Below are 25,363 nucleotides of genomic sequence, written 5' to 3' on the forward strand. Positions count from 1 at the left end.
ATGTTTCTCCTTACTCCTTTCCTTTCTTTTCCTGTGACTGACTAAATCTGTGACTTGGTCTTGAGGAAGGAGGGAAAAAAATACCTAAGTTTTACCCTGAAAATCCTTCCAACGCCCTCTCTCTCTTCTTCCTCACCACCAAATATCTTGAAAGACTGAAAATTATTGTATCAAATATTATTTTACCCGAAATTATAAGGTTGGACTTTTTTCCAAATTCTGTTGTACCTCTGCCCCTTGAATCTTTTTCATATTCCGTTTCATTATTAAAATTGCTCTGGCAAGGGTTTCTTGTTACGTGTTTGCCACATTCAGTGATCATTGGTCAGCCGTCATCATATTAGAGCTCTATATGGATGTGACTTTTATCAGATGATTTAATACATATTGAGCATGTACTGCATCCTGCATTTAATAAAGACAGTGAGGATAAAAAAAGTAAGTAAAAGGTATGTGCAAAAAAAAAAAAATAATAATGTCCCAGGCGCTATAACAAGTTCCTAATGCAGTGTTTTCTAGGACTGTAGGCAAAACGCAGTTTTCCTAAACTGGAAAGGGGGAAGGTTTCAGGGAGAATAAGTTGACCTATTAAATAAGAAGAAAAACTACAGGAACAAAGTAACAGCACAGAAAGCATGAAAGTGCTTGGTATTTTAAAAAATCAGTTTAATATGGCAAGAGTAGGGGTATATTAAACCAGATAAGGAGATAACATATATTGAAGTCCTGTTATATTGGAGCCTGAACCAAGAGAGTGGTGACCAGGTGTGGAGAAGGGAAGGTGGTAGGAACAGAATTGGTAGATTTTTCAGAGAGAACTGATAAGACTTTAGTACCTGATTTGTTAGCTTTGGGGCTGGAGCAATAGCACAGCAGGTAGGGCATTTGCCTTGCACGCAGCCAACCTGGGTTTGATTCCCAGCATCCCATATGGTCCCCTGAGGACTGCCAGGAGTAATTCCTGAGTGTAGAGCCAGGAGTAACCCCTGTGCATCGCCAGGTATGACCTCCCCCCCCCCAAAAAAAGAAAAAAGAAGTAGCCTGATTTGTTAGTGGATGAAGGAAGTCATGTGGGGAGGGTGTCTTCAGGTTGGGAGGGAAAAAAAAAGTTTGATACCAGGAAGATCACTGTAATAAAATTCATTTGGCATTTGGATGTTTGAATCTCAAGAGTGTGGTCAAGGTTACAGATAAGAACTGGGATCAGGAGGCAAAGAAACAGGTACATGAATTTGGACATATGCCTTGCACACAGCCAGGGCAGGTTCAATCTCCTCCATTATATGGCTTTCCTGAGTATTACCAGATGTGGCCCTGGAGGCCCCTCAGCACCTTACGGGTGACCCTAATGGTCCCCAGAACTGTGGGGCTGGAGCAGCTGTAGTGCTGAGGTTCAGCAGATGTGCCTCTGGGAGAGCTCTGGGCTCCTTTACCACCTTGCAGTGATACACTCACCTCCACAACCCTCCCTCCCACCCCGCCACCCCCAAATAGGGGTTAAAATTGGAGCAGTGAGAAGAGTAAGAAAATAAAGACAAAATTTGTAGGTAGTGAGAAGTTTAAGGGAGTCGGTCCTGCAGGATTTTATCTGAGTTGCAGTACTTGATTGCATGCATTGCTGAGTGATCTTTCAGAATAGTAAGCTTTGGAACAATGGCCATGTGTGCTAATTCAAATATTTTTCTTGTCTTTGGTAATTAACTGGTCCAATTCTACTAGATTTTTTATCTGTTATTAACACGGGTTCTTCTCCAGCACCACTGTCAGTGTCATAACAACCCATCTGTTTTGCAAAATGTGCAGTGTTCCTTGGCATTGTGTTAATGGATATACCCTATGTAGAATTCCAAAAATTTAAAAGTGATAATAATGGGACTGGAGAGATAGCACAGCAGGGAGGTCATTTGCCTTGCATTCAGCTGACCAGGGTTAGATACCTGCTGCCACATATGGTCCCTAAACATGACGAAGAGTGATCCCCTGAGCACAGAGTCAGGAGTAAGCCCAATGTGACTCCAAAACAAAGACAAAGGAAACAAAGCAGTAATTGATGATGGCAATAATTCTAGGCTGTGAAGACACAAACCCTAGAAAAATATGCAAAATCTGTCTTGTATGGTATTTATTTTAATAGCAGGAGGTAGGAAATAATATGCCAGTAATGATAAGTTAAAAGTAAATCATGGTAAGGGAAAAGTAGAAAAACTAAGTAGAGACTTGAAAGAAGACAGAACAGTCACATGAGTATCCAAGGAAAGAACATTTCCAGAAGGAACAGTAGTACCTAGACCGTGAGTCAAGACTGCCATTTGCTGAGTGTACAAATAGCCTGGTGAAGTTGGAATAAGTGAGTATAGACCCAAGGCCAAATGAAGACTGAAATCAATATGGGAGGGGGCAGATTATCGAGAGTAAATTCCTAATCAGTTCAACTTCTCATAACAGCCAATTTTGCAATTCTGGCTTTACTAAATTATAATTTATAGGTTAAAAAACCTGCTTAATATTTCTATGTATAGATTACATGCTCAAAAGAATAGATACTTATAATTAGAGAACATGCTTCTAGTAGGTTTATGAACTACTTGTCACTTCAGGAAGACAAAAAAAATAACCCAGTGAACCATACTAACTGAGAATTAGTGGTTGACCATATAAGCGTGTGATGAGCTTTTTCTCCAAGGAGACACTGTCTGAGAGTATTAGAGCAATGGAATGGTATAGTTCTGAGTAATACTTGAGAAAAATCTCATCATCTGTGTGGAATAAGGATATCAGTAGATCAGGGCCAAAAAGCGGGGCAGTCAGTTCCAGGGCTAATACAGTAATCCAGATATGAGATGCTAAGATAGATTGAGGTGTCAGTGGGAAGGGACAGAAGTGCCTGAAAGCTGTATGTATGTGGAAGGTGGAGGATTTGCTGATGGATTAGACATTTGGTGTTTGAGAAAAAGAGGAATCAGAGATAACTCTAGGAATCTGCCAGACAAGTATAAGAAAGAAGTTGTGAATAGAAAAGGCAAGAGTCAGTGGGGAAGGGAAGACCAGAAGTTCCTTTTTGAACATTAGAAGTGAGATGTATAATACCTTCTGCGTAATACTCAGCCATCTCAGGTGAGGCTCGCTGAGACATCCCTGGGCCTGTTAAACAATCTTCAGCCTAATGTTTCAGCACCTTCCAGGGGGCTTAGCTACAAGATTCACCCCAGCGAAGCAAGAACACTAGAGAAAACCAATGGAAAAAAAAACACATAAGAAGACTACCAACTTCAATGAGTGGGGGAAAAAAATCCCCAAAGACATAAACAAGACCAACCAACTCAGTGTATCCTCAGACTGTGTCTTTAGTGATACCATGATGAGGATGATCCATAAGCTCAAAGAACTGATAGCATAGATAGTCAGGAAAAGACAAAAAAGTATAATAGTTGAAACAAAGGGCTGGAGAGAGAATACAGCAGGTAAGGCGTTTAACTTGCACGTGCCCAACCTGAGTTCGATCCCCAAATCCCCATATCGACCCACAAGCACTGCCAGGAGAAATTCCTAAGTGCAGAGCAAGAAGTGACCTCCAAAACAAAAAAGGAGTCCAAAAGTGAAAAAACTATTACAATCAGAAATGACAGACATAAAGAGCATGATAAGTACTATATAAAAAATAATAATAATAATAAAAACAAGCTCTAAATAACAAAAGAGCAACTGAACTAAAGATCAAAAGGCTCCAAGTTGAGAGGGAGGAAACCACTAGGAAACAGTGGAAAATAGTCTGAAAAAGAAATGAACAGAACAGCTACCAGAGAACTGTGGGATGAGTTCAAAAGGAATAATATGTTAATCTTTGGAATCCTGAAGAACTGGAAGACAAATGTGATGAATGATACTAAATTATCAATAAGAATTTCCTAGACTAGAAGATTACAGGGCTGGAGTGATAGCATAGCGGGTAGGGGGTTTGCCTTGTGCGCAGCCAGCCTGGCCGAGCCGGGTTCAATTCCTCCGCCCCTCTTGGAGAGCCCGGCAAGCTACCGAGAGTATCTCGCCCGCACGGCAAAGCCTGGCAAGCTACCCGTGACGTATTAGATATGATAAACAGTAACAACAAAGCCTCACAATGGAGACGTTACTGGGCCCACTCAAGCAAATCGATGAACAACAGGAGGACAGTGACAGAAGATTACAGGTCTGAAAGGTCCCAGTGAAAATAAACCCAATTAGGAAAACTCCAAAACACATTATTCTCAAAAGGACAAAATCCAAAGATAGAGACAGAATATGGAATATAGGAAGATCAAAAAAGAAACTTCTATACCTAGGAAAGCCAATAAGATGTACAGCAAATCTATCAAATGAGATAATTCAGAAGAGTATGGAAGGATATAATACGAAACTCAACGAAATCAATACCTCACCAAGAGTTCTCTCTCCAGATAGGTTATCATTCACATCTGAAGGGAACTATACGGTTTCATGGGTAGACAGCAGCTTAGGGAATTCTTAGCCTTGAAACAAGTCTTTGAAGAAACTTTAAAAGTGCCCCTTTAAAGAACAGGAGAAACTTCCCAACATTTGGCATTGAGTATGTCAACTCACTAATGGGATGTATGGTTTTCCTCTAGTAGATTGAGTAAGGTTAAAACATCAATCATCACAAATTGACTTTCGTTGATATCTGATCATTCTATTTGCCATTCCTTTAAGGTTTTTTGGACCAAGTGAAAAGAAATCAATCTGTTGTATGCTTGCCAAGGGGGTAGGCTGGGTGTGGGTAAGAGGGAACCTGGGAACATTGGTGGAGGGAAGGAGACATTGGTGTTGGGATTGTTGGAACTTTATATGCCTGAAGCAACTCTATTATGAAGAAACAACTTTGTAAATCACAGTGTATTAAAAAAAAGTGATGTAAAAAAAAAGTGAGATGTATATTGATCACCTTGGGAGAAAAGATGTAAAGTTGAAGGCTGAAATATAAATCTAGACCACGGTATATAAGTCAAGTTGAAGACTGGATTATAAATCTAGTCCATGCAGGATTTTCATTCTAGAGATACTGATTTAGAATTGGTTTGCTCAATAAAGAAGTATCATTGGGTCAGGGAAAGTGAGTTATTAAGGAATTGTATAATCTTAAAAACTTCTAATGGTATTAACTACTGGAGGGAGGACTGTTGAATAGGGGCCACTCCCAGACATGTTCTCCTGTGTGTGCTTGACCTGACAGTGCAGTGCTTTTGAGCTGGCAATGCCCTCAGCTATCAGGATCCACACCCTGTGATGCTCCAGGGACCATGCTGTGCCAAGGGGTCAAACTTAGGGTCACACACCTGTTAAGCATGAGCTCTGTCACTGGAGCTATATCATAAGCCTTAGAAATGTTTTATTTGTTCAGATAAGAGAATTTTAAAAGGGAAAAATTTGTGTTACCGCTTTTAAAGTACAATTTAAAACTCTTAAAGTTACAATCACTACTTTTATTCATCTTTGATTTTTAATAATACTAAATGATGGTGACTAGTTAAGTGATCATAGAATTGGTGTTAAAATGCTGGTGTGGCCTCAAAGTGTATTTGATTTTCTTTTAGGAGGATTTGGAGACTGGAGTTCACCTTGACCCTGCTGTCAAAGAAGTTCAGTATAACCCGACCTATGAGACCATGTTTGCTCCTGAGGTAAGAAAGCATGTTAACTAAAGAATGTCTTAATAGCTCCTGCCAAAATAGAACAGTCTTCATACTGTCTCTTCTACGGATATTTTTTTTGTAGCATTTTCAGCGGTTTTCCATAACAGACAATACAAAACATATTATTTCAGTTGTGCCTTGGGATAGGGATTAGGGCTTGGGATGGAAACATCCCAAATTTGGTGGTAGGATTGGTGTTTGAATATTGACTGTAGGAGCGCCAGTGGTGCAGTCAGTTAGCTCACAGTACTTATATGGCAGTACGTGAATATTGACTGTAATCAAATATTGTAAACCACCTTATAAAATTAAAAAATTTTTTAAAAAAGAAGAAAGCATGTTAAGGCTCTGCCTTTGCTAAGTATGTAAATATACGAAGGTAGATAAACAGATAACAAGTGAATTGTTTGACTTTTTTTTCTCTTAAACATGCAGTTTTAAAATTTAGGGAAATAAGGTTCTTCTATTCTCCAAATGTTTAAATAGTCTGTTAGTGAAGGCACTGTTAAAAATTCTGTAGTTGTTTACCTACATGTAACTCTCTGATAACATGGAACTCTGTCTTTTGAAAGAGAAAATATTTTTTCCTTTGTTTTTGTTTTTTAGGAGCTACTCCGAGCTCATTGTTCAGGGAGCAGTGCTTATAGAACCATGCTGTGCCAGGGACTGAACCTAGGACTCTTGTAAACAGAGCATGTCCACCAACTTTTTGAGCAATCTCTCCAGCCCAAAAAGGAAATCTTAATATAATCTTAAAACTCAAAGAGGTGAAATAGCATCTTTCAGCATTAATAAGAGAACATTATAAATTAACCTGAAGGAGAAATGGACTAATTAGCAATCATAAATGCATAGTATATTATGAACATGTAATTACATGTTTTCCTGTCATAAACACTGAAAACGCAAACCATGCTAAGAACCTAGAGCCACAATGGTTTCATCAGCAAAGGTGTAGTGTTTACTGCCTGATCTGAGTAGGACATTTTGGTTTTATTTTCTGGTAACATATAGTGATAAAAGGGGGGGAAAGAGAAGGTGAAATTATTTATTTAGGGAAATTAGTTTCAATCACACAAATCACAAATCATCCTGTTAATCGTCGATTGCCTCGAGCAGGCCCCAGTAACGTCTCCTTCATCCTAGCCCTGTGATTATATTCAAGGCTCTTTAGGAGAATGAGACCCATCATTGTTACTGGTATTTGGCATACTGGGCACGCCACAGGGAGTTTGCCAGACTCTGCCGTGTGGGCAGGCTACATTCGGTAGCCTGCCAGTTTGTCCAAAGTAGGAATGAGAAAATAAGATGTCATAATAGGATGTCGCGCCCGTGCGGTTCCGGGAGCTGGTTTTTATAGTCTCTGAGTCTTGGCCATTGATGGGATTACACGGCGTCAGGGGGCCAGTTGGTGGGTGTGACCCCGCACCTACTGGATTTTGGAGGATCTGGGTGGAGGATACACGGCCCCAGTCCGAGTAGGCTTGGAGGTCTCGGCCCCGGAACCCTCGTGACTTTGTCCCTCTGCCAGTACCTTCATGTGTGCGGAGAGTGGTCTCAGCATGGTGGTGGCTGGTCCTGGAGGTCTTTGGCTGCCGGAGCTCTGGTCGGGGCGGGGAGGAAAGCTCAACCGGCTCCCCTCCAAGGGGCCCTGGCGGCAAGGACAGTCAGGCGCGAGGGCAATTAGTTTAGAAAAGATTAATTTCCTGGGGTTTGCCCACCTTTAAAAAAGGGAAAGGACATTATCAGATTGAAATAAAGAAGGTATGTCATTATGAAAAGCAAAAAATAAAGATTGGCAGCTTGATCTTTTAAATGTTCTTTAAAGCTAGAACTAAGGATCCCTCTCTGCATCTTGATGGAAAACTAAGTACATTTCAATATCCATTTTTTTAAGCATATAGTCATGCCTTTTTTGATAAAGCAGAGTTATATAAAAGCTTCATCCATTGGTCTGGTTAGGTTTCCATAATCACTTAAACTCTGGCTATTGAGAAGTATAGCACAGCAAGGGGGGGTGAGTGCTGGCATTTAGTCTGCTGTGCTGTTCTCTGGAAGCAGAACTCTTGCTTCTGTCCACTGACATCATGTGTTGTTTTTATCCCATTTCTTTGAAAATTCTTCTAGCATGTGAAACTTGAGTATACCTCATAGTCTTCGGCACTTGTTAAACAGAGATTGTATGTTATATATACATTTTGTGACTTTCTTAAATTAAAGTACTTCAATAAAACCAATCCAGTGAATTTTAAAAGAATGCAAAAATTGGCAAGTAGTGTGATATATGCCATTCCTGTGTCAGGATATTTTCTGTGGTCTCTTTTTCTTAAATTTAAAAGGAATATATGTATATTATACATAATATATTTCATATTTACGTACTATTGTATAATTACAGTTTTCAAGAAAAATTGCAAAGATCAAAAAATTTCTGTGATCTAAAGGGAAATGTGTTTGATATTTGTGTGACCGAGACTTAAACCTAAAAGCTTTGTAACTTTTCCCACAGTGATTCAATAAATAAATTAAAAAAAAAATTTCTGTGGTGATACTGATGTGACGATAGACATCTCATTCTCTTTGTGCAGTTACCAATCCCTTAATATTTTTTTCTTTAGGTTAGAAAAACTCCCCTTGAATATATAAACTGGTTTATGCTAGCAGCACATCAGTGCTTGAGGGTTTTTCTGGTTGCCAAATAAATTATCTGTGATGTAACATTATTCCTTTGAATGTTATGACTAGCATTTGTATGAACTGGCAAAGTCCTGAAAGATATCATCAGAACTTGACTAGAATATACTCATATTCCTATATTTTGAGAATTTAGTCCTAGAAACTAGATATAATCCCACTCCTAAAGCTGCTAGTATTTAACTAGTAGAATATGCTATGTTTTTTCAAAAAGATAAGAGGCTCTTTCCTATAGTACTTTTAAAATACTTTTTAAATTAAGGAAGAGTTTATATCAGCTAGTAAAGATTTAAAAGTTCCACAGGGGCTGGAGAGACAGTTCTAGGGGTAAGGTGCTTGTCTTGCACATGGCCAATCCCAGTTCAGTCCCAACACCAACACTACCTATGGTCTCCTGAGCTCCACCGGGACTGATTCGTGTGCACAGAGCCAGGAGTAAGTCCTGAGCATTGTCAGGTGTGGTCCTAAATCCACCCCCTTTCTCAACAAAGAAATGTTCCATGAAAGCAAGCTTAAGAACAAGAAAATAAAATTGAGAATAAAATGAACCACTCAGCGATAGCACAGCGGGTAGGGCGTTTGCCTTGCACGCAGCCAACATGGCCGACCCGAGTTCAATTCCTCCGCCCCTCTCGGAGAGCCCGGCAAGCTACCGAGAGTATTCGATATGCCAGACACAGTAACAACAAAGTCTCCAATGGAGACGTTACTGGGCCCGCTTGAGCAAATCGATGATCAACGGGAGGGCCTTTATGGGGCTGGAGCAATAGCACAGCGGGTAGGGCGTTCGCCTTACAAGGGGCCAACATGGCTGACCCGAGTTCGATTCCTCCGCCCCTCTCGGAGAGCCCGGCAAGCTACCGAGAGTATTCGATATGCCAGACACAGTAACAACAAAGTCTCCAATGGAGACGTTACTGGGCCCGCTGGAGCAAATCAATGATCAAAGGGAAGGCCTTTACTTTACTTTTACTTTTACTAATTCTTAGGTAACCTTTGATTATTTTAGTTTTCGTATCAATAAAATGAAGAAAGATAATTTCTACTTCAGTCAGTTTTAAAGCTAATGAGAATGTGATAACTTGGGACTTTCTGGCATAGAGTAAGCAATTAATAAATGATAGTTCTTATTGATGTTTACAGTAATGGTATTGGCATTGGTGATGAGGTAGACTTGTGACAGATTCTGGGCAGAAGGGGACAGCATGAGTCAAATCATAAAAGTGGAACGGAAATTCTTGAGTCATCAGTAAGGATGAACAGGGTAGTAAGACAAATGATTTTTGTATCGTTTAACATTCCCCAGGGGTCAAGGTGAAGAATTTGACCTTTCTTTTTATAGATGATAAAGAGATTTCAAAACTTCCATAATGGGATGTCACATAATCATAGCTGAAATTTTGGAAGATTCATTTGGCAAGAGTTTGCATGGTAGGAAAAGAACCAAGGTTAAGATACCTGAAATAAAGGTACCATTTATTTTTGATGGCCAGTCACCATAGTGAGGGATTTCCATACCATATATGTACCTATCCCCATTAGTTCTCACACAACCACATGAAGTAAGTACTCATCCCTCATTTATAGCAAGTTAACCAAGTCTTCCTGCATATGGCATATCTGGGAATTTGAGTTGAGCTCACTCTTGACAACAGCTCTGTAACAAAGACCAGCTTGTAGGCCATTTTGAAGTGTGGAGGTTTACCTCTTTGCCTCAGACTTTGCTAGTTCAGTAAGTTCATTGTATCACTGTCATCCCGTTGTTCCTCGATTTACTTGAGCAGACGCCAGTAACGTCTCTATTCCTCCCAGCCCTGACATTTTAGCAGCCTCTTCTTACTCGTCTTTTCCCAATGATTAGAGGTTCTTTCAGGGTCAGGGGCCTGAGACCTGTTGTCGTTACTGTATTTGGCACATCGAATATGCCACAGGAAGCTTGCCAGACTCTGCCCGTGCAGGCGGGATACTCTTGGTATATCATCATACTGATATGGAGCAAAAACAATATTCTAATTAAGAAAAGCCTAGAATTTATCTTCATGTCTCTGGAAATGTATCTTAGAAAAGTATATTTTGTTGTTGTTGTTATTGTTTGTTTGGTTTGGGGATGACTGGTGATGTTCAGGGGCTTGAAGCTCAGGAGTTACTCCTGGTGGTGCTCAAAGGATGAGGTCATGCTAGGGATCCTACTGAAGCCACCACCGGGGTGTAGAGCTCTGTTCAACCTGTTGGGCTACCTCTCCAGCCCAGAACAGGTGCTGTACCACAGTACTTTCCCCATGTCATTTACTATTGTAAATTAAGGATTTTCAATCTCCTTTGAAGGACTCAGAATCTGGGAAAGAAATATGATTTTGTAAATGATGTCACAGTGCCATTATTGATCTAAAAGTCACCAAAAATCTCCAAAAGAATTGCTTAGACCAGAGGTTCCCAAACTTCACTGATGTCCTGCCTCCTTTTCAGGAGGTGGAAAAATCACTTATGCCTCTCTTGTATCTCCCTTCTCTAAGTGAACAACAGGAAGAATTCAACCCTCCTCCCACCTTTGTACCCAGTGCTTCTACTACTGCCTCCTGGAACATGCTACTGCTAATCCAGGGGCGGTATGATACACAGACTTTGGGAAATGCTGTTTGGGCCAAAACTGTAGTAAGTCTCCATGGTCAAGGCAGTACTTTTCATGGGACTTGCTGTGAAGATGGACTGTGGAAGGCAGTAAACGTCCATGACTATTGGGCTGTTGTACTGCACTGTTGCTACTGTTACTGAGGAACTAGAATACTTTGCTTTGATTAATCTAAATTTTATCACATGGTAAACTCCAGGTGAGCTGAGTTTTTTTTATCTTCTGTTCCAACTGTCTTTAACAGCCATTGTCCAGCTGTGAGCATGTTCCCAGAAAGGACAATTGGCTACTGATGATTTAGAGTTGAAACTAATCGTTATGAATATGTGAGTCTAATTCTACTTTTGTGTGCAGAATTGAAGGTGTTTTGTTTTTGTTTTTGTTTTTTTCTTTTCCTTATAATTGCAGTTTGGACCAGAAAATCCCTTTAGAACCCAGCAAATGGCTGCCCCTAGGAATATGCTCTCTGGATATGCTGAACCAGCTCATATCAATGATTTTATGTTTGAACAGCAAAGAAGAACTTTCGCCACATACGGTAAGGTGATAAGACAGTTTCAAATTTGACTATTAGAAGTGGGGTGTGTTGGGGTGGAGGGAGATGGGGACGGAAGGCAGCTCTGCAGCTACTCCCTGTGCTGTGCTTGGAGATTGCTCCCATCTGTGCTCAGGCATCACTTCTGGCAGTGTTTGAGGACCATATAGGGTGCCAGGGATTGAACCAGAGTCATCTCTGTTCAGGGCAAGCATCCTATCCATTATACTCTCTCCAACCCCTCTCTCTTGGTTAGAAAGGGCTGTCTCTGTTAGAACATTCTGCACTATGGCAAGGCTGCATTGACTCACCAATGCTCCCGGCACAGCCAAGATTAGAGAGCAGAAAAATCACGGGGAAGAGTTTATAGACACTTTCAGTCCAATAAACTGGTGCCAGGTAAGGTTCTCTTGAGAAGGGATCCCATATAAGCTTAAAATACATGTGAAACACATAAAAATTATCTTGCATTGTAAGTGTATTATATTCTAGCCTATAATAAAACTACTTTAAAAATTTATTTCACTTTAGCAGGGTCTAAAGCAGCAAGTTAGATAGCTTGTTTCCTTTAAAACAAAGCAAGACAGGGGAGAAAAAAAATAAAAGTGAAATTTATACAAATGCCTACCCAGGGCCTCTCCTACAAAGCATGTATCCTGTTGCTTGCCATATCCCCATCCTATACTTCTCTTAAATTGTTCTGTAGCAAGAATTTGCATCTGCAGTGATTCACTTTACTAAGGCATGGGTACAGAAATTAGATGTAAAACAATTTAAAAAGCAGTGTGTTTTTTCCTCTCCAATTAATGAAAGTAGAAAATAGGATTTAAAATAAATGTCTTTAATTTTATCATGATCTTGATTGTCTGAGTCTCACCTTCAGTATTAGAAACCTCTTATTAACCTTTTGAATGATCTTTAAAAATAGTTTGCTGATGATGTCTTTTTTGTATTTGAATGTTTATATCATGTATCAAATTGATTCCAGTTTTCACTATTAAAATGTGATCTGTGTTAAATGCAGCAAATTCCTTTTCAAGAGGTAGTTGGTGAATTATTTTTGTGCATAAAACTTTATGAGCATTTTTCTTATGATGAATTCCCTGAAGTCAGCAAAAAAAAATAACTTTTTTTTTTTTTTTTTTTTTTTTTGCTCCTTTGGTTTTGGATCCCACTGCTAAGAACTTATTCCTAGACTGTTCAGGAGTCACTTCTGACGGAGACTGAGAGACTGTATGTTGTGCCAGGAATTGAAGCTAGATCAGCTACACAACTCTAAGTGTCCTATCTTCTGTACTGCTTCTCTGTCTCTCCGTCTCTGTCTCTGTCTCTGTCGCTCTCTCTCTCTCTCTCTCTCTCTCTCTCTCCTAGTCCTGTTTCTCTTTCTCCAGTTCTGTACTTGTTTTTGTTTTTCTTATTTGCTTATTGAAATATTATATCTTTAATATTATCCTTTTGAATCATTTGTGAGCTGTCCTCCCATTGTTCATCGATTTGCTCTAGCGGGCACCAGTAATGTTTCACAATTGTTGTTACTATTCTGTGAGATTGAAGGGTTTTTGCATGTATTTGTGACCATTCTTTTGCAAAGAGTTTGTGTTTTTTCTCATTTGTCTTTTGGGGTATCAGTATTAGTAATCTTATGGCTCCTGTAATAAAGTTAATATTACTTGTGTTATTTAGATGGGACTACCAAGAAAGTGATCTTTCTTTTAAAATGGGAGCCACACCAGCAGTGTTCAGACTGGTGGTGCTCTTCCACCACTGGGATCAGACATTATGCTCGGTGTTCATGTGGTGCTGAGCATCAGACCCAGCACATTAAACGTGCTCTTTACACTTGCCTCTGTTGAGACTTATCCCCAACCCCAAAGCAGACATCACCTTCATTAGAAAGATGCAATGAAAAATGAGCTTCCAGAAGATTGATGAGAATATTTCAGACTGAAATGAAGATATAGGGTGGGTAAAAACAATACTTGGCCTTGTATTATCAAACTAATTAGCAAGCATTGGAAGGAAAGGGTGGGAATGAAGAAATGTACTCAAGGTGACATAAGGACAGAGGTGGAGAATTATGAGCACTTTGCTGCGGGGGGGGGGGGGAGGCATGCAGTAACTATACCTCAGTACCATAAGCATTAACACTATTATAACCGTGTTGCCTAACTAAAATAAATTGATCAATAATGAATGAAACATAGAATGAAATCATGAATGAAACATGTTTCAAATTTACTAATTTGAAACATAGAATAATAGAAAACTAACTGGATTCAAACTCTGATGTTTGGGTTATATCTTGTTCTGGTACTGGATATAGTTAAATATTACCGTATAAAATATAGCTAAATATTTTAACTTCTCTTTGTAAAGGGAAAATACTATTGTTCCCTTCTTGCCTGAGGTAGGAGGTAGTAGTAGATTACTATTTATTAGGAAACAGTATATATTTTACCACAGAGGATGTGGGAAAGGAGCAGGCACAGTTTCTGTTCTTCAGTCGCAAGATTGTTGTCTTATGAGTTGGGATTGATGCGTACATAGAGAAAGCACTAGCAGGACAAGTTGGATTCCTTCCCTCCCTGCATAATGCGAAGCCCTGTATGGAAACGTACATCTTTCTCCATGCTAATGAATGATAGAATATTTAATTTAGGGTGTGTTGGCCTAAATTTCATAAGCCTTAAAAAGTCTCATTTTAAGGAATCATTTTTTTTAAATGGACATTATATATCAGAGAAATGAAAGATCAACAAAAAAACCCTTACAGGATTTGAACCTTTGGGGGTTGGTGGGGGGGGCGTTGTTTAGGGTTTTTTTGTTTGTTTTGTTTTTGGCTTTTTTGTGTCACACCAGCAATGCTCAGGGGTTACTACTAGCTCTGCACTCAAGAGGGCCATAGGGATGCCAGCTGACGCCCTACATGTTGTACTGTGGCTCTCTCCCTGAACCTGTGATTTCTAAGGTTCTACTCTAAAGCTGCTTTTCTGCCATAAGCTCTCTCCTCTTCCTAAGAATGTATTTTAACACTGAAAAAATGCTATGCAAATTAGCTAATAGCCAGGTGGGTGGTTCTATTCTAGCGTATCACAAGGGTGAGTTGGACACCTACATCCTAGCTTTTTGAAAGTATGTCTGATGACAAATTCTTCACTGTTCCCCCAAAGAAATCTTTTTTTAGTCTTTGACTGGGAAATTAAGATCTTGATTACATCCACTACATGTATACTTTTTAAAAGATCGACTAGAACTTTCCGTGATAAAGCACACAGATCATAGTCCATAGTATGGTAAATGATACCACTCTCTTTACTGTGTATATGCCACATTAATTAATCCCACCAACATTAATTCTTCTTAAACTCCTCTTTGAGAAAAAACTGAATTCTTACAGATTTTTTTCCTTCAGTTTTCATACATCATAGAAAACCACATTCTGTGTAACTACATACTCTATCACAAGTTGAAGGAGTATATTCATTCCTATGCTATTAGATATACTTCTTTTACTACAGAAATACAAAAATTTATAAATTTGAAGTACTTTTTATTGGGAAGGCGATAGTTTTTACTGATTTTGCGCTTTCAAAATAGGTAGATTTTATGTTATTCTTAGCCTGTTTTCTTAACTTCTATATAAATTGATAAGCTATGTATATCTCTTGCTATAAAAATGGGGGGGGACTTCTAAAATTCCAAATGTATGATTTACATAAATATATTTAAGCTCTTAAGAAAATTAATACTTAGGGTGAATTTTGAAAGTGTGAAATCTTGGCCAAAGAAGGCTCTTAGTAAGCTCTTTTCAGCTTCTTCTTAGTAATGTAATGTCAGTATGATAGATGTGGTCCAGAAGGTCCTAATTCTGCTAAAGAATTCATCGGGCAACCTGATATTTTAGATTTTTCTAAATAGAAACAGCTCGGGAAAGAAAGATTGGTCATAAGAGACCATTTTCACTGTCTGGGAAGAAAATGTAAGATGAGTATATTTGTAGCCTAATACGTGAATGTGAATAAGCAAAAAGGGAGCCAAGGGGACTGGCCGAAAGCTCAAAGGCATGGACCACAATGTCTTGCGGATGCAAGATCTTGAGTTCAATCCTTGGCATCGCATGCCTGCCTCAAACTCCTAGCCCCTCCAGGTCGAAGCCCTGGTGATACCCAGCACAATACCTGAGCACAGTTATTGCTGAAAGTGGCCTCCAGCCACAAGCACTGCCTGGATGGTCTCTATTTTAAGGGTTTTCTTTGTTTTTGTTTTTTAAGAAATCAATAATTTGGTTTTTTTTCCTCATAATGAACTTGAAACTTAAAATCTAAGTTGAAACTTAAAAGGTATTATAAAATTGTTAGTTACTTGACTAAAAAGCTTTTGAATATAGTAATTTGTTCTTTTTTCTTTCTAGGTTATGCATTAGACCCATCATTAGATAATCATCAAGTAACTACTAAATATATTGGCTCTGTAGAAGAAGCTGAAAAAAATCAAGGTAAATTATTTGAAATATTTATTATATATACCTACAACTATTATATTGCATATTAACTTTCAGACAGTAAGAAAAAGAAGTATTTTATTTACCTAATTTTTTTAAGTTAAAACAAGTATTTTCAAAAGTTGAAATAGTCTTTTTTTAATTGAAATAGAGTCACCCTTTGGTAACTTACCCATAAAGAGATCTTAAGAAAAAGACAATGCAAATTTTATAAAGGCACTACTGCTTAGTAGCCGTAGACCCTGTGAAATCAATGTGCTTATGGTGGACCACAGCTTGGTAGGGACTATGGTGTGTGAATTCTGTTGTGTAAAACAATTTTAACAATTTTTTGTGTAAAACACAATTTGAAGAAAATGGATTTACATTACTATGGTCAAGATCCTTTCTCTAGGATGGACCCTCTCTCTCTCATAACTAAAATTTTAGTTCGCAGTTCACTGTGAGCATCATTTCCCCTAAACCTTTCTTTTTTCATATGGTGAATGCAATCTCCCACCCCCTGGCTAATTAAATTGATACCACAACCAGAAGCGAACATTTATTTCCTCTCCTCTTTTCCTTTTACTCTTTTTTTTTTTTTTTTTTTTGCTTTTTGGGTCACACCCGGCGATGCACAGGGGTTACTCCTGGCTCTGCACTCAGAAATCACTACTGGCAGTGCTCAGGGGACCATATGGGATGCTGGGAATCGAACCTGGGTCGGCTGTGTGCAAGGCAAATGCCCTACCCACTGTGCTATCTCTCCAACCCCACCTTTTACTCTTAAGCTTTATTAGAGACCATCTTAAGAGTGAAGAATCTAAATTTATGTTTAAATTGGAAAGAATACTGGATTCTTAAGAAACCCTATTTATATTGAAGTGAAGCAAAGATAAATACTTAAGTTAGTTAACTCAATTTTTACATGTTAAATCTTAGTTTCTTCTGAATGGAAGTTTATCATTATTTAGCAATGTGAAATTCTAGGTTTCTTTCAAAAAGTAGTTAAAAAATGTACTGATTCAAATCTGATTTATTGATAAGATTATGAAGGATTATATATTTTCATCTTGTTTCAGCATATTAGAATTTGCAAAATATGTTAATAGCAAAAGGTTCTGGCCCAGAAATTGAATCCCAGTGATTGTATTAGTAGTCATTGGTATATCTGGTATATTTATAAAGATTTTTATAGTCAGTGTTTTTTGATCACTTATTTTAAACAATATAAATAACATTGGGAAATAATATATATATGTAATATATATACATATACATACACACATATACTGCAATTTAGTGAACCTTACTTTTTTTCAGGTTTAACTGTTTTTGAAACTGGTCAGAAGAAAATAGAGAAGAGAAAAAAGTTCAAAGAAAATGATGCGTCTAATATTGATGGTTTCTTGGGACCTTGGGCAAAATATGTAGATGAAAAAGATGTTGCCAAACCTTCAGAAGTAAGCTTTAGTGTTTTTCATTATCAGTTCTGGTATATGCTGTGTCTTGGTAAAGAATAACTAAATAGCAAATTTAATCAATTTGAAATTTCCTTAGACAATATGACTCATCGAAATTTCTCTTAAAATACAATATGATTTTCTCTTTTGAACACTTGTATGTAGTTTTCTATACTTGTGAATTAAAACATAACATTGAACAATTTTTGTATACTGATCACTTTTTTTTATTAAAAATTAGCTATTAAGCTGCTTTGGTGGCTGCTTTTCTGATTCAAAATATTCAGATTATGACTACAAAATGAGTCTGTCTCTGTGATTTTAGAATTGGTGGAAGCTTTTAATTCTTTATTGTAAAATTATTATCAAACTGATATATATAACTTTTTTAAATGATGTGAAGTTTTTTGATATTAACATAAGAAATAATGCTATGAAATCGTAAAATTCTATCCTGTTTCTCCTCTCTTCCTAATTCTACTGTCTCTACGCTCCAGTCACTTTTCTGGGTCTTAGTGATGCAGCCAGAGACAATTTAAGAAATTCTTATCATCAGGAAGCTTACCTTTTAGCTATAGCGTACTTTACTAGATCAGTACTATTCATGTGTTATTTATTTTAGCAATCATCTGTTGGTTTTCTTATAAAGATTTGCTACCACCCTATTCCCTCCCACTGTTTCTCTCTCATAAAGCTGTGGTGACAGATCTAGTCATTGTTTATTGCCTTATAACTATGTCAAACTTATTATTGACAAACAACATTGTGTTCTGAAATTCTGTTTCCTTTGAGTATCCTGCCCGCATGGCAGAGCCTGGCAAGCTCCACATGGCATGTTTGATATGCCAAAAGCAGTAACAATAAATCTTACAATAGAGACCTTACTGGTGCCCACTCGAGCACATCGAAGAACAACCAGGCGACAGTGCTACAGTGCAGTGCTATTAGATTTTCTAATTGCCTTTTTTCACTTGCATAACTAGTTTATATATAGGTGTTGTAGAAGGATGGATTTTGTATTAAGTGTGATGTAAAGTACTACCTAGTACTCATTATGTGTTTAACATCAATTTGTAACTTGTCAGAGTTCATATTTATCCTGGAAGACATACTTGATCCTAGTGACTTCCAAGTATGATAGGGTTCTAGAGCATCCGGTTAAAATTCACCTCTTGATTGCTTTAGGAAGAACAAAAAGAATTGGATGAAATCACAGCAAAGAGGCAGAAAAAAGGCAAACAAGAGGATGAGAAACCTGGAGAGGAAAAGACAATCTTGCATGGTGAGACATTATTTTAAATCCTTCATTTTTATGACTTTCAGATACTGCCCTTCTTTTTGGATGGTTTTGTAGCAGTGGTGTTCAGGGCATAGTCCTGGCTCTGTATTCAAGGTCCTCCAAGCCCACATTAATGATGGCAGGTTTGGGGGATCATATGGGGTATTGGGGTTGGTTGAACCCAGATCAGCCATGAGCAGGGCAAGCACCCTACCCTCTGCACTATTTCTTCTCTTTCAGTATCAGTTGCCCTTACCAATCATTTGCTAGAATTACTTATAGTAAGAATTATATTAGAAGGTTTATATCCCTAAGAAATTACAGAGAACTCTTCTATGTTCTGATACAGGATAGAAAATAGCATGAATAAAGGTAGCCACAGATAACTTTTTGAAATGCTTATAATTCAAAACCAAAAATGATAAAATTGAGGAATATGGCTCAGTGGCAGACTGCCTGCCTGGCATGCATAGAACCTAGATTCAGTCCCTAGCACTTGGGGTTAAATGTGAGAGGTAAAGAAGAAACCTGAATAGTGCAGTCTTTCATTCCCTAATACAAAACTGACTTCTTTTTTTTCGGCTGTTTATAGTGTTTCAGTCACTTTAAGCTTTTTAGTTATCCCAAGATAAATGGTCTCAAGGTATATTCATAGTTCATAACTATTGTTAAATTATACTTTGATAGAATAAACTTTATTTTACATGTGAATAGGTCAGATATTTAAGTCTCACATATACTTTGACTTGTGAAAGGAAATAGCTTAGCCACCAAAATAAATCATAAATATTCTTGAATGTACCCAGTTCAATAATTAGTAGTTGCAATTAGGAAAATGGGCTATGATTATCTGAAACTGGAATGAATAATTCATTTATATTTGTATTGATTATTCTATTGCTATATCACATATTTAGGTTTTAGCTGTTTAGCTTGTTAAGGCACATTTAGTTTCTCAAGTCTGATATTATCTGCAAGGAGTTTATTTCATCCTGAGTTAATATTAACAATAACAGCCAACATTTACTGAACATGTACCCTGTGTAAGCATGCTTTATATGCACGATGGTGTTTAATTTCCACAAGTCTTTTTTGTAAAAGTTGTAATAGAAATGTGCTGTAATAGAAAAGGAACCTAAAAGGACATAAAAAGAGAAAAGAATGGAAAAACAGTTGATACTTTTTCTTTTGTTATAGCTTCCTTCTTATCTTGTTTTGCTTCTCATTCTTTGCCAGTAACTCAAAAATCCTAAGCATTATCTTTGGTTCTTTCACTGTAATTACACTGTAGTGAAGTAGTTTTTTTTTTTTACTTTATTGATTAAAATATATAACTATAAAAGAAGTATAGATTTATTAAAGTTCTAATTCTCTGGGTACTTTGAAATTCCAGGATCCCTTCTCTGTAAATAGTAGTGGTTTTAGACAGCTAAATTTTAGCTGACGTTTGTCTTACCATCATCTGAGTGTAGACTTCTTACTACTTCATATGGAATGAGGTCCACATTTGCTGGTATAGTGGTAAGCATAGTGAATGGCATCCCTGTGAATGAAATGATGGCTAGCATCTGAAGAATGTAGATTTTCTGGCTCACTATTCTCCTTTGCCTCATTTCAGTTAAAGAAATGTATGACTATCAGGGGAGGTCCTATCTTCACATACCTCAGGATGTTGGTGTCAATCTACGATCAACTATCCCACCTGAGAAGTGTTATCTTCCAAAAAAACAAATTCATGTGTGGTCTGGACACACAAAGGTAAACTGGTTATTTCTGTTTGATTTAACATGTAATGAGATCAGTATAAAGTTTTAGCCATTCCTGTGGAGTATTTAGAATTTTGCTAAAGATGTAAGAACTTGAAGACACACTTCTCTGTCTTCAGTTTGTGAAGATCAACCTGAGTTCAGCTTTGGAAGTTCTCACAGAAGCCCATTTCAAGACACTTGTCAGTCTTCAAGGCCATCAGGATTGGCAGTGACTTAAAGCATTCATTGTCTGGTCCCCTTATGGTGGCCTCGGCCTTCTCTCCCCAGCTCCTGCCACAGTTAGTTTCCCCTGGGGCACCAATTTTAGCAAGAATTGATACTAGCACCCAAGCCTCTGTAATTTTGGCATAATTTGGGGGGAGGGGGGTATCACATTTCAAAGATTACATGCTTTCTGGTTATTAATGACAATGAAATTGAAACTAATGCTGAGATGAAATAGTCAAAAACTTTGATGTTGATGTTCATCTGCACTATTCTAGCTGATCATTTCTAGCTCTTAGCAGAGAGCAAAGGAACAGCTTACTAGAAAGAAGAGTAAGGGCATTAGCAGCTTGGTAGACTAAGAACTCCCTTGAGTGAGGAAGTTGTCAGTATTAAAATTTAAAGAACAGTATTAAAATTTAAAGAAAAGCCTTGTGTCAATATGGGCTGCTCTTGAAATGCTAATGAGGGTTATTCTGGGGCATGATTGGTGGTGGTGGGGAAGAATGAAGGAAAAATAGTAAATTGCTTAAAAATCTATACTTTTTCCTCATGTTTCATTTAGATATGTATTTTGTCCACTTCTGTTTTTTGACCATCTTCTTACAGGGTGTCAGTGCAGTCAGATTATTTCCTCTGTCTGGCCACTTACTGCTGTCCTGTTCCATGGACTGTAAAATCAAGGTGAGTTTTCAGCAACAATATTGGAGCATTGCAAAACTAGTGTTTTGGTTAAGTTTATTTGGTTAATTACAATAAATTTGGAATTGTTAGGCAATTAGTGGCTAATTATATTCTCTTAGGACTTGTGAATGAAGCAGTCTGTGAACTGCTTCCAAACGTGCTGATTGAAACATGGCTCTTTGGTTCAGTTGGCTGGACTCTTTTAGTTAGATAACTGGCTAGAATGTAATCAATCACTTTTGGCTTTAGACACATAAATATTTAATCACCCCTAATGCATTTGTGTAAAAGTTTGGATGTGTAACTGGGTACATTTGTTCCACAGAATCTTGTGAAATAATGAGGACTTTATGACAGAAATCCCATTTTTAAGAGAACAGATAACAATTCATCCTTTTTCTTGTAAATGCAAATGCAAATAGACACTGAGCCACAGAACTGTTTCCAGCCTCTTTTCCCACTTTTTTAGAGTCTTGGGAATATAACACCTTTAGCTGATGGTCAGCTGTAAACTATGTGGTAAGAAAAATTCAGTTATCACTGCATATTGATTAGAATGTGAGGGGAACTTTTTATTTTTTAAAAGAAGAAGAATCCTCCTAAATCTGAAAGAGTGGTTCTTACACAATATTGTGTCTTCAGTGTCCAAATTATTATGATGGTAAGGAACACTACAGTGTTCTTGGGATTTGGAAAGTTGAATCATTAAATTTTTACTATTAATTAATGGATATTAATGGATGGGTAATTAATTGTCCATTAATTAAATAATTACTTAATGGATATTAACATATATGAATAGCTCTTCTGATGTGAGAGTGGCCATTTAAACATTTATCTCTAGTAACTTCACATGAGACTAACAAGTTTCAGTGAAAACCCTCATTTTCTCTAGGGCCATGAAAGAGATGGGAAGCACAAGGCACTGAGTTAGATCCCAGCACTACTTACCCCCAACTGTTGGGTATAGCCCTGGTGGCCCCTGAGCACTGCTGGATATGGCAGAGTATCACAGATAGTAGCCGCCAACCCCAAATTTTGCTGGGAGGTCCTTACTTCCTTTAGGGGTCTGAGAGATAGTATAGAGGATAGGGCATTTGCCTTGCTCACAGCCAACCTAAATTCCATCTCCGGCATCCAAGATGTTCCCCCAAGCACCTCCAGTAATAATTCCTGGGTGCAGAGCCAGGAGTAACTCCTAAGCAGTGCTAGGTGTGGCCCTCAAACAACAACCACAACCCCCCTTATTTCCTTTAACTTTCACTTACTACACACTTTCATTGAGATTATGGCCTTCTCTTTGACCAATAAAAATGGGTAGAATTTAGTGTAGTTGACTTGTATAAACATTTACTAGGCATCTATTGTGAGCAAGGGGCTGAGAGTAAAACCTGATTAAGATCCTGCTTTAGGGTGATCATTTTCATTACAAGGTGAGTGATAATTATAAAGGCAGGCACAGTTTCAAAGAGGAAGCTTGTACTTCGGTAAGGGTGTAGCAAAGTAGAGGATGGGTAGGGAGCAAAGGATGTCTGGGAAAAGTGAATAGAATGAATCAGCATGGTGAGTACTGAAAACAAATAGTGTGGTTGCCAGTTTAAAATTGAGAGACAGAATGGCTTTCACTCTTTGCAAGTGACCTGGTCCTAGAGGCCTCTGCCTGGTTTGATAGGGGAAATGAGACTTGATCCTGCTGATCCTCGGTGGCTAGGAAATGCTCTCTGTAACTAGAAACCTGGTTGAGGATTGAACTTCAGGCAGGCAAGAATAAAGGAAATTCTAAAGTTTTATTAATTTGCTTTTAAAGGTGATAAAAATTATGAGCCTGTTAATTTAGATTAATGCATCTCGGTCATCAGTCTCAGCAGCTTCTGTAGTATTGTGACTTCAGACAAGTTCCAACAAATAAAAGATCTTTCAGTACGAAAGTTTGACAAACATTGCTGCTGTCTTAACATTTCATTGTTCTAAAAGTAGCTCATGGCTTTTTCCCCTCCAGAGAAGCCCATGTTCTCTTTCAACACATCTCTATCGCCACTTATATTTCTCAGGGGGCTGGAGCGATAGCACAGTGGGTAGAGCTCTTTGCACGTGGCCAACCCGGATTCAATCCCCAGCATCCCATATGGTGTCCTGAGCATCGCCAGGTGTGACCCAAAAAGCCAAAAAAAAAATATATATATATATATTTTACTTCACTAAAAATGTCTTGCCCTACATGTGTGAGGCCCTGGGTTCTATCCTCCCAACCCCCACCAACACACAAAAGGGTAGTCATATTACATAAATGGAAACTTCAAAATAATTTTTTTTCTATTTTTTTAATTGAATCACAGTGATACACACATTTACAAAGTTGTTCATGATTGGATTTCAGTCATACAATGTTCCAACACCCATCCTTTCACCATTATACTTCCCCACCACCAGTGTTCCCAGTTCCCTCCCACCACCACCCCCACTGACTGCCACTATGGCAGGCACTCCTTCTCTCTCTCTCTCTCCCTCTCCCTCTCCATTCTCTTCCCCCTCCCTCTTTCCCTCTCTCCCTGCCCTCGCTCCCTCTCTCCCTCTCCCCCTCTCCCTTCTCCCCATCCCCCCTCCCCTCCCCTTCCTTCCATCACCCTCCTTTTGGGCCTTATGGTTTGCAATACAGATAATGAAAGGTTATCAGGTAACCTATACCTGTGCCCTTCACCTCCCACACACACTTGTAGCAAGCTTCTAACCATTGACCTATCCTCCTGGCCCCTTTTTACCCTCCTCTTGGATATTAGTAATGGAAATTTTTCATTGTATAAAAATACATCAATGGAGGCCAGTTACCTCATTTAGTGTTAGACCCTGGATTCAGTTCCTAACACTACGGGAGAGAGGAAAAAAAAAACCCTGCTTATCTATAGGCAAATAGATATAGCTAGTTAGATGAGTGAGTAAATAGCTATGTCTATATTTCATATTTCTGTCCATAAGTTTATCTGTGTACATACACACAGAAAACAAAATGAAAATCTCTGTTAGCATACTTTCTCTTGATGCGTTTGTATGTCTTTTATCATATAAAAGCAGATTTCAAAGTTGTAGGTGTGTATATGTATTCTAAATAGTACAGTAAAGATGCTAATACCTAGATACAATACAGTCACATTAGTTTATGTCTAGGGATGTCTAATGCCTTTGGTCGGTCTCTTCTACACACACGATAGGCAGTCACATAGCTGGCATAAGGACGGTTGTTATTAACTGAAAGTTACCATTTGTTTTTAGTTTCATATTAAATTTATTATTTACATGTGTTGTTTTTTTTTCCCCCCAGTTGTGGGAGGTTTATGGAGACAGACGGTGTCTGCGAACATTTATTGGTAATGCTGCTTCTCTCTTCTGCTATAAATCTGTGTGGGACAACTTTGTAAACTAAGGTGACATTGACAGTTATTTTACCACCCTGACATGAAAAAATCAAGAATAAGTCCATTTTTTCAAGTGGAGAGTAAATCTCACATAAAGAGAACTAGGAAGAGAAAGCAAAAGAAACAAAAGTGGTGTGAGAAGATATGCTGTTTTGGATGAAGTAAAGGTGTTTTCAAATTGCCAGGGTGTGGGATATGGTGAGAGAAAGAAGAAATGCTGTGTAGTGGGAGGCAGGTAGACTGCGAAGGACCTTGTGTACCATTAATTGGGAGTTAATTGTATCTGGAGGTCCCTGAGGCTGCCAGCCATTAAACTGCTCTTACAGGAAACAACAGCATCAGATTTGAAGTTGAAGAAGCTCACAATGGTAATATAGAGGCTGCTTTGGCAGCAGAGGCCTGAGGCAGGGAAATGAATTGCAAGATTATTTTATTGGTCTAGAATAGAGATGAGAGCTCGAGCTAGAGCTGCAAAAATGGAGAGGAAGGGAATGATCCAGTGAGGCTTAGTACCTGAAAATGCTTGGGAAACATG

At 38.3% G+C, this 25,363-nt stretch overlaps 1 protein-coding gene across 1 annotated transcript in view; it reads left to right on the forward strand.

Annotated features, from left to right (window-relative positions):
* Positions 1 to 25,363, forward strand: part of CDC40 (cell division cycle 40) — a 48,374-nt gene that overhangs the window by 8,831 nt on the left and 14,180 nt on the right. The window contains exons 2-9 of the mRNA XM_056125257.1: positions 5,583 to 5,669; positions 11,413 to 11,542; positions 15,951 to 16,034; positions 17,343 to 17,482; positions 18,668 to 18,764; positions 20,380 to 20,519; positions 21,344 to 21,418; positions 24,735 to 24,780. Of these exons, the coding sequence (XP_055981232.1) occupies positions 5,583 to 5,669; positions 11,413 to 11,542; positions 15,951 to 16,034; positions 17,343 to 17,482; positions 18,668 to 18,764; positions 20,380 to 20,519; positions 21,344 to 21,418; positions 24,735 to 24,780 (799 nt within the window). The remainder of the gene's footprint in view (positions 1 to 5,582; positions 5,670 to 11,412; positions 11,543 to 15,950; positions 16,035 to 17,342; positions 17,483 to 18,667; positions 18,765 to 20,379; positions 20,520 to 21,343; positions 21,419 to 24,734; positions 24,781 to 25,363) is intronic.

Source organism: Sorex fumeus, unplaced genomic scaffold, assembly GCF_029834395.1.
Source record: "Sorex fumeus unplaced genomic scaffold, SorFum_2.1 ptg000054l, whole genome shotgun sequence".
Lineage (NCBI taxonomy): Eukaryota > Metazoa > Chordata > Mammalia > Eulipotyphla > Soricidae > Sorex > Sorex fumeus.